This window comes from Daucus carota, chromosome 2 (assembly GCF_001625215.2).
Source record: "Daucus carota subsp. sativus chromosome 2, DH1 v3.0, whole genome shotgun sequence".
In the NCBI taxonomy this organism is placed as follows: domain Eukaryota; kingdom Viridiplantae; phylum Streptophyta; class Magnoliopsida; order Apiales; family Apiaceae; genus Daucus; species Daucus carota.
Genome location: NC_030382.2, coordinates 52,565,721 through 52,579,597, shown reverse-complemented (window position 1 = coordinate 52,579,597; position 13,877 = coordinate 52,565,721). Strand labels below are relative to the sequence as shown.

The following is a 13,877-nucleotide window of genomic DNA, read 5'->3' as shown; positions in this document are numbered from 1 at the left end:
GAAATACAATGTCCTGCAACGGCTGTAAACTCCTCTAGTGAACTTCTAGTGAACTTTTAATTTTTAGCAGCTCTACTGAACTTCTAGTGAACTTTTAAGAAGATAGATTTATGTTTACATCAACGGCTGTAAACTCCTCTGCCCCATGTCCTGCAGCTTTTGATTGAAGTTTATGCAAATTGATCACATTATAACTTATAAGTGTGCGATCATGACACTCTTATACAGATGTTAAGTAGCGTATCAGCAATTTGATTCACAGCCTAGAATAACAAGGGAACTTTGAATCTATCATCTTTCTTGTTGGATCTGGTGACCAACTCTAATTACGTAGTTGAAAATATCAAAGCCTTAAGAAGTTACCTGCCAAATCTCATTACAGTTTACCACTGGACACTGAATACTACTAGTAAACCACAGCTACAGGCCTAAAGCACAACCGAATTCTCGTTTGGGACGAATAGAAATTAATCAGCATAAGTTTGAAGGTACTTTACAATTGCTAAACTTAAAGACGTATCCTAAACAGCTAGCTATTATCTTGTTGAACTTTTTAGCAGCTCCGTTTAATTGAATGCAGGTGATAAGGTGTGCCATAACCGTATAGAAAATGTTACACAAAACTATTACTACAACATATCCGCATTCAACAGTAAAATCTTGCACTTCCATCTTTTTCATTAATGTTTATATTTATACTAAAACGAAAAGGGTGATCCTCACACTCACATGGACCACTTTGAACACATACATAATATTAAAATACTACATTGCCAGAGGAAACACATCAATGAAGTGTAGAATAGCTGGTGGAGTTCCGTTTATGAAGCTTGAGGATAGAGATGGCGGTGATAATGATGAGAATAAGAACGGCAATGAAAGAGACAAGCATAGCAGCGGATCCATGGTCACAGTATTTCTTAAACCTGTCGCAGATCTTGTTCCACCTTGCATGTGAGTTACCATTCCTTCCAAGTTCACCCATGAATGCTGCTGCATTTGCTGCTCCAGATATTAGAGCCACTGTAAACTGTTTAAGCAGAAACACAAGGCAACAAAATAAATTCAGTTAGAGTGAAAACAGAGATTGTAAATAGTGACAGATAAAAGAAGATATATATGAACCAATTCCCATAAGCCATTGCTTTGCCTGTCAGGCTGTCAGATACTCACATCCAGTGACTGTGCTACCAAGTGTTTAGAGTACATAGGTGGTTTCCTCTTGATGATTTTCAGAAATGGTCAATTAAGTCATAATAAAATCACATACATGCCTTACTGATGTATTGCAATCTTAAATTTGGAAGTTGAGAGAGATGTCGACTAGAGTATAAGTAAAGCTATTAATTTTTTTTCACCCATAAATTAGTATATTTTTGCCACCTCTAGAAATGTTTAAGTAGCTATCAAAACATCAAAAAATTTATTTTCTTTATATATATCTACATTGCTCTGATTTCATTGTTTATTTAGCAATCTGGTTCTATAAAGAATGAATAAACTTTGATTGTTTGATACTTACAATGTCTAAAACAGGAATAATGACGAAGCGCAGTCCTTTCAAGTCATACTTGTGTCCAAACAATTCGATAACCAGCATCAAGATGCTGTGAAAGCTGGCCATTCCATTAGCTATCACAAAAAACCTGCATTATCCGATATTAACCACCAACCATATATTAAATAAAACATGGATGACCTGAATATAAGAATGTTATAATCTTTCAGGCTGCATGGTTCAGAATCCAGCAGTAATTGGAGCATTTTGCAGTTTCTTTTTTCATTTTCTGCAGTTCCGCCCATTTATAAAGTTTCAGCTGATAAAGTCTATACAGATAAGTCAGATGAGTACTAATGACAGCATGATATTTTTTTGTCTGAATTGCGGGAGGAGCAGGAGCTTTTTTTGTGGTCTAGTTATTTAGCTCGCGTAATATCATGAAATTGATTCAGCAGGAATACAGAGAAGAGGATTAAGGAAATGATGAAATTTTATAGATAGATAACAGTGGAGCGCATCTAGGTTGTTGGATGTACCATCTTAGAAAAGGGAAATACTCCAATGTTTTTTGTTCTGCAAATTTTAGGGTCGAATTATAGCAATCACAATAGCAATATGCTACCAAAGATGCTGCAGTTGATCAAATTTACAACAATTTTATGAAAATGCAGTATACAACAAGTGGTACAAGTGTTAGATTTATCACAATATTATGCAATCTAGCAGGATATAACAATCTTTATTTTTACTCAGAAAATATGTAAAGGAAATAAACAAAGTGAACTTACACAAATGCTGGAGTGTGGCTGAACTTAGCAGTGAAAGTCGCTTTGATGGGAGTGGTTCCAACAGTTGCAACTACAAAAGTTTTGGTTTGTTTGTTGAGTGCCATAACAAGAGTTGCTGAGAGAGTGGCAGCAAATGTTAGGAGTCTTAACACCGGAATCACATATCCTATCGGCTTTCTGGTCACTGCAATTTCTTGATTGCTTTTGCACTCAGCTTCTGCTTTATCTCCAATTTCTACAGCCATGTTTATTTTGTGTGTGTGTTTAGTGTGGGAGTTTTGATGCTTAGATAGGACTAAAAATGCTTATGAAGCACAAGACAATAATGTGTTGGCCAGTTTGGAGTGAATTCTTATAGGAGCTATCACACCTGGTTTCTTGAGTAACTCATGTTCTTGATTTGGTGTTGGTTGCTGAGAAAAATAAAGCAATATGTAGTGTGCCATGGGGAAAAAATTGGTAGATGATATACAGGTGGAGTTGGGTAGAGATACTTTGCAACAACCGGAACAGTAAAGCTGTTATTTTCAAGATGAAATAAATCTTTGCAAAGTTTTGTTCTGCTGAATTTTTGAGTAAACTTATTATTCTATTTGGAGGGTCATTTTCATTTTCTCTAATCGTGGATTAACCTCAAAATGCATTTAACGACAGAAAACTAAACCATGTTTCTCTATTAAATTTTGTTCCTAATGCCCATCCCATTTCACATTCTGCTAAAAAATTTCTTTCCGGTATTAAGGAACCTCTGTGTCCCATTTGAAGGAGGATGGGGCTCGAGAGGACAATGGTTCAAATTTATAATTCCTCAGTTACTGGTTGAAATGGTCCAGGCTCTGCCCTCTGGAGCCATCCATGATCACAGGGCTATAAGAATAGAATTAGTTCAGTGGTTTGTTTTTGGTTAAAACTGGTAGTCTGTTTGTGGTTTGAGTTTGTTGAGCAGGTTGAAATTCAGACTTCAGAGTATACATATGTTTCCTTATCCTACTTTTAAACGAGTCATAAAAACGTCGGAATTCCTTATGCTATTGTATTTTAAGCCATTAGGATTTCTCTGCTGATGATTGCCAGTTCAATTTCTTCATGTCCTAAAATCCAGATGAACAAATACACAATAAATGGTTGACTTCATAATATAGTTTTTTTTTCGTTTCTTGTCTGAAAAATATTAAAAATTCGGTCACAACAAAAGTAATGTAATTTTAGTGCTGATACATTGATAAAATAATTTAATTTTGAAGATATTTAGAAATCAAGATTAAATTGTAATCATAGATAATTTTAATACGAGTTCGAGACTTACTTCAAGCTGCTAGAGTTAAATTTTTGTATTAATTATTAAATTTTTGGATTTTGACACGGGTCTCTGTATCATCCAAAAATTAAAATATTTAATACAAAATCCTAAAATTAGTATTGAATATATTTTTGCCTCTTAACCATTTTCAAGTTCCAACTCAAACAAAATGCCGTATAGGCGGATACTGTTGGTCTCAAAAAAGAAAAAGAAAGCCGGATATTGTTTTCGCCGGGCCCAGCAACGAAAAGTTGAAAACAACCCGACCCATATGGTAATTGACCCACAAAGAACCCGATTAGAATTACTCTATTACATTGCAGACTAGAATCGACCAAGAAAATACAAGGGTTTGGAATTTTGCTCTTCTAGATTTCTCTTTGCATATATATACAGAAACCCAGAAAGTGAAAGGAAAAAGAATATCTGAAAAGGAAAGATTTCAAGAAGAGCATAATTCAAGCTTATCCTATACTTTTCTTGATTCCTTGTCCCCATTTTCATCGTCAAAACTCAATCTTGGGAGGTGGGTATGTCATTATTTATCCCGTTTCTCTGTTTTTTCAAGAAAACTCATCTTATCTCTTACACTTTTTTTCCTGATCAGATTTGTTCAAGACTTGCTCATGGGTAAGAATTCAACTCTTTTTATGTTTTTTCTGTTGTAAAGTTTGAAATCTTTTCACTCAAGTTGTGACTTACCTGCATTGGGTACTTTTGATGATTTGTGTAGTATGGAAGATGTATGGATTAGGCGAATTTTGAGTATTTGTTATATGTATGAGTTTTCCTTGCTTCTTACACTTGTGGACCGGATTTTGTGAGCGAGATACACCACTACACCAGATATGTTTGGTTTCGTATGAAAGTATTCTGCTATGTAGTTGACTGTACTTGTTTCTTATCTGTTATTCCTCCTTATATGATAGTGATACTGATGGTTTTAGTTTTTATGTGGCAATAGTATTAACTACTATGCACAGTAGTAGATTGGTTATAAATCGCTGATATATATGTTTAATTTGACATGTTAGGAGTTAAAATATCCTTCGGATGGGTAAAATTATAGATCATTTGTAAACTGTGCAATGTACGTATTGAAATGTCTGCATATGAACCTTGCTAGGTCAGCAGACTTGAGTAACACTAGAGTGCACTGTAGATCAACTTTTTTATGATGATCTGATATCACTGTACTGACTTTATATAGCATTATCGTTTATTACCTATTTTGTATGTTAATCTTTTGTTTCTCATCATTTTATATGTTGACAAGACAATTCTTTGTTGGGTTATCATTTATGCAGATTCTTTTAGTGAAATTGAAAGGAAGAAAGTAAGAATTGATTCATATATTAATAGAAAGTCATATCATGTTTGTTACAAAGAATTACATCTGAGCTGCAAAATGTTACAACACTGAGCTCGTAACTGAACACTCTTTTCTAGAACTAAGTGGAGTTGCACATATTAGTTCCTCCTATCAATTTCAGAAATATGCTTCCAGCTAGTTTACTCCCTGGTTTGTTATGATTAACATATGTTCATAGCGTTACCCCTTATTAATAAAGAAACTTTTTCTAGGGTGTAAATGTGTGACCTAGCAGAGAGCAAATACAAGCAGACAACTTGAGCATCACTGCATCAGGCTAAGAATGGCCTTTCGGATTACCAAAAAATAACAAATGTTATAAGTTTTGGTCTTCTGAGAAGTAAATATTAATAACCAGTTGTATAAGATCTGTATATCTATGGCGGAAAGTTTGGAGAATTTCTGCGGTTATAATGTATTGATATGGATATACTATATAGGCTCCTGATACTCTCAGATGTAATTCAGCTTGCCCTTTGATTTATGTGTCATTTCAGAAGAGTCCTTGCGGTCAAACGGACAAGATTATTATTTGTGTCTATTAAAAATGGTCATTTAATTACTATTTGTATTGTAATCCAAAGTACTGGTCTGCTGGGTGGCTCTCAACTTCTATATTAAATGATTTTGTTTAATATTTTTAATATATTCTCCTTCAAGCTTTTTTACATATAGGGTATTGTTTAGTCCAAACTTTTCTAAATTTTCTTTGTCAGATATCATGGTTTAGAGTTTGAAGCATGGTCCTTTGTTTTCCCTAAGTCTCCTAAACAGTTAATATTTTGTGGAAGTATATAGGAGGTGTTTGGATCATGGTTCATGAGCCCGCTTAACCGGAATCGTAACCTCAAACCAATGTGTTGGTGTTTGGATTTATTGTATGGAATGGGAATCTCATTCCCATTTAGTGGGTAAATCGTTCTCTTCACAGCCCATGGGATACCGATTCCCACCCAGAATCCAAACGCCCCCATAGATCAGCAATAATTATTTTACTTCTGTTTAGCTGAAAGCATACCATGCATTTTTGTGCATTACAGCTATGCAGAGTCAATTAGTGTGCAATGGGTGTAGAACCATTCTTCTCTATCCAAGAGGAGCTGCAAATGTTTGTTGTGCAGTTTGCAATGTTGTCACATCGGTTCCTCCTCCTGGTATGGCCTACTGCTATATTCTTTCTCTTTGCATAATCACATGTGCCATATTAATCTGCTGCAAATAAACTATATATTTCTAATATGTAGCCTATGCATTGATGAAGAACAAAATTTTGCTCTGAGGAAAATTTGATTGTTATTGAGAATTATTTGCAGTTCTGAGTTTGTGAATTAAGATCAATTTTTCTGCTCACGAGCTTTCATCACTATGATCCATATTACATGTACCTAGTCCACTTTTTTTTCTTGCTGAGCACAAAGTCATTTCTGCAACCACTCTGTGATATATCATCCTTATCATTTGCTAAACCAACAGGACTGGAAATGTCCCAACTAATATGTGGAGGTTGCCGTACATTGCTTATGTATACTCGTGGAGCATCAAGTGTCAGATGCTCATGCTGTCACACAGTAAACCTTGTGCCAGGTACAAATAATTCTTGTTTTCTTTGGTTGTGACTCGAAATGCCAGAAGACCCAAATGCAATGTTCATTTAAATTAGTTGTTGCATTGTAGTGATTGGGATCCATATAAATGAGACTTGGCACAAGCTCAGTTACTGGGCACCAAAAAAAACATCATTTGTTTACCCTTCACCGTTCTGGTCTCCATATTTTCTTGGGTAGGGAGGGGGTTGAGGGGTCAATTTTCTATTATGAGTTCAGAGTCCACTTACTAACTGCTATCACTCTTGGTTTCTTATGTTCAATATGTAGCATCGGGCCAGGTTGCTCATGTCAATTGCTGCAGTTGCCGTACAACCCTTATGTATCCATATGGTGCTCCGTCAGTTAAATGCGCTGTTTGCCACTGCGTAACAAATGTGAATGTGAGTCCTGAATCCTGATTATATATTCAATGTCTAGCTGATGAGATGCATCGTTTTAGGTCTCATCTTGTTTCTTTACACTTTTATAGATTCATAGGCATGATACATTTTTTTTGGCTGTATTTATACATAGCAGAGCAACTTTGTTTTTGGACATAAGTTTCTTTTCCATTAGTAATAGATAGCTAGCAGTCTCATGCTAAGAACCTACGTATTACAAAATATAATTGCTTTTGCCAATTCTTTTGATTTACATAGCAAAATGTGTCCTGCTAAGAACCTACATACTGCATAGAAGGTTATTGATTTTCTCATAATTTGCGCTTTTACCTTCTGGCCTTGGCGGGGATGAAACGTTTACGGTTCCGTTAGGTCCTTCAATATTTATTTGTATGCTGTATGTTGTAAAGTTGAATAGTCGTGGATTGGTAATGAGGATAGTTGAGCTCCCTTAAGTTGTTTTTAAAGAAGATTATGTAGTGAGCTCCAACCTATACCATGGATCGGTAAAGTTGAATAGTTGTGTATGTCCGGTCATTGTATTGCATAGGGAGGTATTTTTGTTGTCTTCCATTTCTGGATTATTTCAAAGTACTAATTAATGTCTTGTGTCAAATGCAGATGGGTAATGCAAGGGTCCCAATTCCTGCACTGAGACCTGGTGGGGCTGCTACATCTGCGTCAACTACCTCTACTTCACCGGTAAGTACCCATCATTTTTATAATTACCGAGGAATGTTTTTTTTCATGTTTGACTTAATATATGATTATTACACGGATACACACGTGTAGGCAACGCCACGCCCGCAGAATCAAACTGTGGTCGTCCAAAATCCGATGTCAGTTGACGAAAGTGGCAAACTGGTGAGATTTTACCACCAATTCTGTTTTTATTTTCACGAGCACACACACATGTATACCATGGTAATCAGCAAACATGATACCATATATGTAAATTTTGCAGGTGAGCAATGTCGTTGTTGGCGTCACAACTTAGTCAAATCCGTTGTATCTGAGCTTAAGGTAATACAATTCTAAGATTCTGATCAGTGTGGTAAAACTGAACTGTGTTGTTTATGCGGGGGTGCCCATTACTTGAATTTTTAAGCTGCAGTTTGTAAAAAAAAAATTGTACATTGAAAGGACAGTGACGGCAACAGGAATGACTCCCAGTTGTCATTAATATATCGAATAATTGTTTGCAAATATTTGAGCAAAAACCCTCAAATTATTATGGGACTAATGTACACTTAAGACGGACCGAAATGAAATTTGATTTGTTTGTTTGTGTATTTACACATTACGGTGGCAGGCATACTTGTCGTACTTGAGAAAAAAGGACTGCCCGTCACAAATACTGGCAGTTCATGAACTAGCGTGAATCTTGAATTGATGATTGTGGCTAAATTGCAAAATAAATTAATGGCTTGTTTTGGAACCTGGATTTCATTTGAAATTCTGGATTTGATGAAATAACATGTTTGGGAATTTGGATTTGGATTTCATTTGAAATCCAGACATTCAAATATTAGTATAAATCTGAGAATTTGAAATGACAACTCAAATCCTGTCATTTGAAATCCATCATTTAATTAAATGGATGTTTTCAAACGGCTTCTAAAAGAATTCTAAAAATTATACATAAATTTTTTCTTAATAAGTTGTATAGGTTGATTTGCACTTATTTAACAAAAGAGACCGATTTCCACCTAGAGAAAATAACAAATTACAAGTTACACTTGTTAAAAGCAACTTCTCTGGTACTATGGAAGCAGATGAAATATATTATTGAACGTTGTGTTTAGAGTCTTTAGACAATGTAGAAAATTATTTATCAGGGAGTCAAGAAGAAAGTCGGATTATTATTCATATTAAATCATATAAACTCATCGACTCTAAGCTTGCCCTCTGATTATTCCTAACAGAGACAGGGAAAGCACTAAGCAGACTTGGCTGTATTCGCATCAGATGCACTACATAGAATATATTATTATACGAGCCACGAATCATAATAATAAAATGTATATATATAAGCATAATACACAAACATTTGTATTTCAAAAGTTATTTCCAAATATCAATTCGTGTTGTATGATTAGTGTTCCTCATATTGATAATACATCTTATATATAGCACATAAATCATTCAATTAAGATTATATAAAATGATAAATTAAAATCACTCATGTATTTACCATGTTATTTGACGGGAAAAATATGTGATAGAAAATTTGTGGTACTCATTTAGTCATTTCAAGTAAATAAGTATAATGCTAACATCATGGAGGAGATAATTTTGATTTATATGTTTATGTTGGGATAAATTAGTTTAATCATGATAATATCATGTAATTTGTTTTAGCTCATTTCAACATGATAGTCTTAATTATATTTTGAAAATATTATATTTTTTATAAACATTTAATAATATTTTAATTAGAACATATTGAACATCCTAACAATATTTTATGTCAATGGACCAATCAATTTCTCTAATAATCTTAGAGAAAGATCTTTTATAAATATAATGAAAAAAGTGTTCTAGTCATTTAAATCAGTAAAATACTAATAAAACGATATTTTTCACTTTATTTCTTAACATCAATTCCAAAATCTTACTGTTGTTGATTGGGTTTATTGTAATGGATGGGGTTAGATCTCGCAATGGATTGGACTGAGCCATTAGTTGCCTCATTTCAACACGGGGAATTCCAAGTCAAAGAGGATTTAACCATTGCGAATTCTTACCAAAAATTGATTATGGAACACATATTCTTCACACTGTCATTTTCAAAATTTTGATTCTAGAGTTCAGAAATCGGAGATTCATCCGAAAGCTGCTCAAATACTCGTGAAATTTAGCCTATTAACCCTGTAACGTCATCTATTCGACCATCTAACGTGTGATTTTGATCATTTCTTTTCCTTTTGCTTTGTGGAAAACAATCCACACCACACACATATGAAACATGATGAAAATAATAAAGGAAAATGAGAAACAAAATATGAAACGAAAAGTACAAGAAAACAAAAGTGGCGAGTGTCGGCGGAGGATAGTCTTAAATACAAACGGCTGTCCGCAGTGGGTGGTTGGAGTTGTGGGGGGACACAACGCAATACAAAAGCAAAGCTCTCAATCTATACTCGTACTCCCTCCGTCCCATTGTATGTGACCCTTATTCCTTTTTGGGACGTCCCAAAAAGAATGAACCTACAATACTTACTATTTTTGAACACTACTTTTCACTATTACATCCACTACTTTCTTCCACTATCTCTTTTCTATAATAATATAAACACTATTACACCCACTATCTTCCTCCACTATCTCAAATCTATTATTAAATATTGGTAGGTCCCACCACTTTACCCACTTTTCAACTAAACTTACTACATTTTTCTTAATCTCCGTGAAAGTCAAACCAGCTCACTCTTTTTGGGACGGAGGGAGTATTATCTACTGTTATAGCTTTAAGTTAAAATGACCCCCTAGCCACGCATCACCCCTCTCCACCGTCCACAGTGCATGCACCGCCACTCTCTCCGTCTTTGACTAATACTTAAGTAGTACTGTATTATATATCAGTAATCTTAATGAATCTTGGGCCTGTATGATACATCATTCTCACACGTGTGTCGTCCCCTCCTTAGCATTAACTCTGTAGGGTTGCTCTTGTTATCTTTACGTACATTTATCGTGAATTTCATGTACCATACAACTAAATACATCATGACATGTTAGGCTGCTAATTTATTATGATTTCACTTATTATCCAAATATTAATTCTGTTGATTATCTCAGAATCTCAAGATATTGAAAGGATTTATCAGAATTATACGTGAATAATTGTATTTTGAAACATATTTTTGACGATGTTGAGAAAAAGATTTACGGAAATTATACTATATTCTAACAAACTCATATCGGTATGTGTTCGTTCGGGGTCCTTAAACTTGCTTAAATTTTATTAGTTGTAACGTGAGATCGATAACAATACTAGAGAGTTTACGTGTTTGACCACACAATATCTTTCGTTTACAGCCTATGCGGCTATGCAGAGTTCAGATAGATTATCCTCGTGCAACTATGTGAACGTACATAAGATTGGTCAAAGATCGTTTTTAGCTGTTATGTTTCTCTAACGCAGCTGGATACATAACAAACTTGTTCCAAATGATGGTTTTTTCAAACTAAAGTAGTTTAATTAACAACAAATCTCCTTTCGCTTAGTTTAATCCGTGAGTGTCGATGACCAAAGAAAACAAAAAAGCTTAAAACTTTTAAACGGGAAAGAGTTAGCTTCAAGAGTTATCTTGTATCCAATTCACTTTACCAGCAGACAAGTAAATCTACTTTAAATCATTCCAGTAGATGTATAGGTTAATAATGGAATCTAACTAACACAATTGTTAATTGAAGCTCCTGCCCTATGATTGAAAGACCAAACCCTTGTCTATGTAAAGTAGAGTTCAGACGTGAAGATTTACAATTCTTACAATTTTGATTGCAACGAGAGATTATAAAAAAAGATAGTGACAAACCATGATGTTTGTAGTCTATGATGAAGCCTACGTCAATTATTAAACGGCTACCTACATTACTATCAATTCTATCGATATGTCAATTATTCATTTTATTGTTGACAGCTTAGTGATGTGACAAAAAAAAAAAAGGTCTACGTCCAGAATATTGGCGTTTGTTCTACAACAAATCAAATTTTAGAACTTCATTTCATTTTGACTGAAATTTGTGTTTGATTTATCAATCGTTTATTTGATTGGTTTCAATCGATTAATGATCCTTTTTTATATAAATAAAGGACAGGCAGTTAGTAATTAAGATAGTTTAAGCGCAAAAATCTGATTATTTTTTCTTTTGACATGAGAAAAAGAATTGATGATAAATCAAATCTCACATATAATATATAAATCCGGCGGGTAATGAGATTTTTATCGTCTACAATGCGACATATGTTCGCTAGCTGTACTCCCTCCGTCCCAGTGAATTGTATACAGTTTCCTTTTTGGGACGTCCCACCAATTGTATACATACCAAAAATAGTAAACATTTATAATATAAAACATCATTACACCAACTACTTTCTTCCACTATCTCCATTCTATAATAATAAAAACACTATTACACCCACTACTTTCCTCCACTATCTCAAATCTATTATTAAATATAAATGGGTCCCACCACTATACCCACTTTTCATCTAACTTTACTCATTTCTTACATTATTTCTTGATCTCCGTGTCCCAACCATTTGTATACAAATGGCTGGGACGGAGGGAGTATCATTCTAATGATTGTCAAGAATGTTCACCTTTGATTACTGGAACGTACAACGATGATTAGATGTTGGTAATCATTAACTTAACTGCATTTGTGTCAGAAAGAAAACAGAATTTATCCTATATCAGTTTTTAATCATATTTCCAAATATTAAAATAAGATAAATTAAGTTTGTGCAAGTTAAATGTATACAAACCATGGGCAGCACTCCATAGCATACCCTGTTATATGGAGTTACGTAGCACACCATTACAAATATACACATATTATATATTTTATTATATTTTTTATGAAATATAATTGCAAATTTTGATTATTAAACCGAAAAAGAAGTTATACAATTTATTTATTCCAAAGATCATCTAAAATTATGCAATATTTCAACATGATTCTATAACAGAATAATAATCATCCAGAATTATTCTGTTGTAGAATCAGTTTCAAAAATATACTTTTTTTCATCAAATTTTAAGTGTAAAATTATTTAAAATAGATATATTTTATAGTATTCTATATTAGAATCACGTTTTATATATATTTTATAACAGAATCAATATATATATATAAAGGAGGATGCGGGCGTCTCTGGAATTGTTCGATTTAGTCTTCTGATTTTTCTCAAATTTCGGATAGAAAATATATTTATAATTCAAAAATAAGGTTCAAGAATTTTAAAAGTAATACAACTCTTTTCTTATTGAATTCTAAAGATGATATAATTCTTTTTCTTTTTATTTACTACTTCTTATTGAATTCTAAAGATGATACAATTCTTTTCTCTTTGAATTCTAAAGGTAATACAATTTTTTTCTTACTTAAGAATCCTAAAAGGAGTAGGATTATATTTATTTAAATTAACAATCATAGATAAAATACAATTTATATTTAGGATTTGTAGGGGATATATGTACGATTTTTATTTTCGATTTAGTCTTATAATTTTCTTAAATTTCGAATAGAAAATAAAGGATTGTAAAGATAATAATCATTAAAAAAACTCATAGCAAAAAAATTAGTAACATAAAAGAATAATAATTTTTAACTAATAAATAGGAATCAAATAATAAAAATAAATAACAAATAAAATAATATATATAAAATATGAATCATATATTGATTTTTTTATTTTTTAACGTTATTGATTTTATGATAATGTAAATAATTCTTGATTAGTATTGTGTTTGACGGGCACGGGAGGCGGCCCAAACTAATTTTTATCTAAATAATAATAAATTTTCTATTTGTATTATGTTTGGCATGAAAGTAGCTAAAATAATTTTTTATCTATGTTATAATATTATTATTTTTTGTTAAAACGGGACCACAGTTTAAAATACTTTTTATCCAATTATAATCTTTAATTTTATCATAATTAGAATAATTTTTATTACTATTGTGTTTGACAGTAAGGCGACTCAAACTAATATCTAAATTATTATGTTTTCTTATTAAAACACAAGGTAGCGGCTCAAACTAATTTCGATCTAAATTATAATATTTAATTTTATCATAAAAATAATAATTATGGATTAATATTGTTTTTGACGGCAGGATTTTCGAACTAATTTTATTATTAGTATTGTGTTTGACAGAATGGCCACTTAAAAAAATTTTATGCCAATTATAATATT

At 32.9% G+C, this 13,877-nt stretch overlaps 2 protein-coding genes across 4 annotated transcripts; one reads left to right on the top strand and one right to left on the bottom strand.

The window, feature by feature from the left end:
* Positions 1-645: 645 nt before the first annotated feature.
* LOC108208211 (CASP-like protein 1B1) lies at positions 646-2,644 on the bottom strand. The gene is made up of 3 exons (XM_017378713.2): positions 2,290-2,644; positions 1,523-1,646; positions 646-1,030 (listed from the first exon to the last, which is right to left on the bottom strand). The coding sequence occupies exons 1-3, from the start codon at positions 2,532-2,534 to the stop codon at positions 788-790; spliced, it is 612 nt and encodes a 203-aa protein (XP_017234202.1). The 5' UTR covers positions 2,535-2,644; the 3' UTR covers positions 646-787.
* A 1,107-nt stretch (positions 2,645-3,751) lies between these two features.
* Positions 3,752-8,386, top strand: LOC108205989 (protein LSD1-like). Of its 3 annotated transcripts, XM_064088102.1 has the most exons (9): positions 3,886-4,115; positions 4,197-4,219; positions 6,002-6,115; positions 6,435-6,545; positions 6,836-6,948; positions 7,570-7,650; positions 7,741-7,812; positions 7,913-7,946; positions 8,225-8,386. In XM_064088102.1, exons 2-8 carry the CDS (start codon positions 4,216-4,218, stop codon positions 7,943-7,945), a joined length of 528 nt encoding a protein of 175 aa, XP_063944172.1. In that variant the 5' UTR covers positions 3,886-4,115; positions 4,197-4,215; the 3' UTR covers position 7,946; positions 8,225-8,386. The 3 variants fall into 3 exon arrangements, with proteins under 3 accessions (XP_017231624.1, XP_063944172.1, XP_017231625.1); XM_017376135.2 differs by lacking the exon at positions 8,225-8,386 and having other exon boundaries at positions 3,752-4,115; positions 7,913-8,154; XM_017376136.2 differs by lacking the exon at positions 8,225-8,386 and having other exon boundaries at positions 3,888-4,119; positions 7,913-8,154.
* The last annotated feature ends 5,491 nt before the right edge of the window (positions 8,387-13,877 follow it).

What these genes read in the sequence shown, in the direction of transcription:
- LOC108205989 (XM_064088102.1), top strand. An exon ending in CACAGTAAACCTTGTGCCAG is followed by an intron (nt 6,546 to 6,835) that starts GTACAAATAATT and finishes TTCAATATGTAG; the next exon opens with CATCGGGCCAGGTTGCTCAT. An exon ending in TTGACGAAAGTGGCAAACTG is followed by an intron (nt 7,813 to 7,912) that starts GTGAGATTTTAC and finishes TAAATTTTGCAG; the next exon opens with GTGAGCAATGTCGTTGTTGG.
- LOC108208211 (XM_017378713.2), bottom strand. Translation starts at nt 2,534, where the DNA reads ATGGCTGTAGAAATTGGAGATAAAGCAGAAGCTGAGTGCAAAAGCAAT. An exon ending in AGCCACACTCCAGCATTTGT is followed by an intron (nt 1,647 to 2,289) that starts GTAAGTTCACTT and finishes CGGATAATGCAG; the next exon opens with GTTTTTTGTGATAGCTAATG. An exon ending in TTATTCCTGTTTTAGACATT is followed by an intron (nt 1,031 to 1,522) that starts GTAAGTATCAAA and finishes CTGCTTAAACAG; the next exon opens with TTTACAGTGGCTCTAATATC.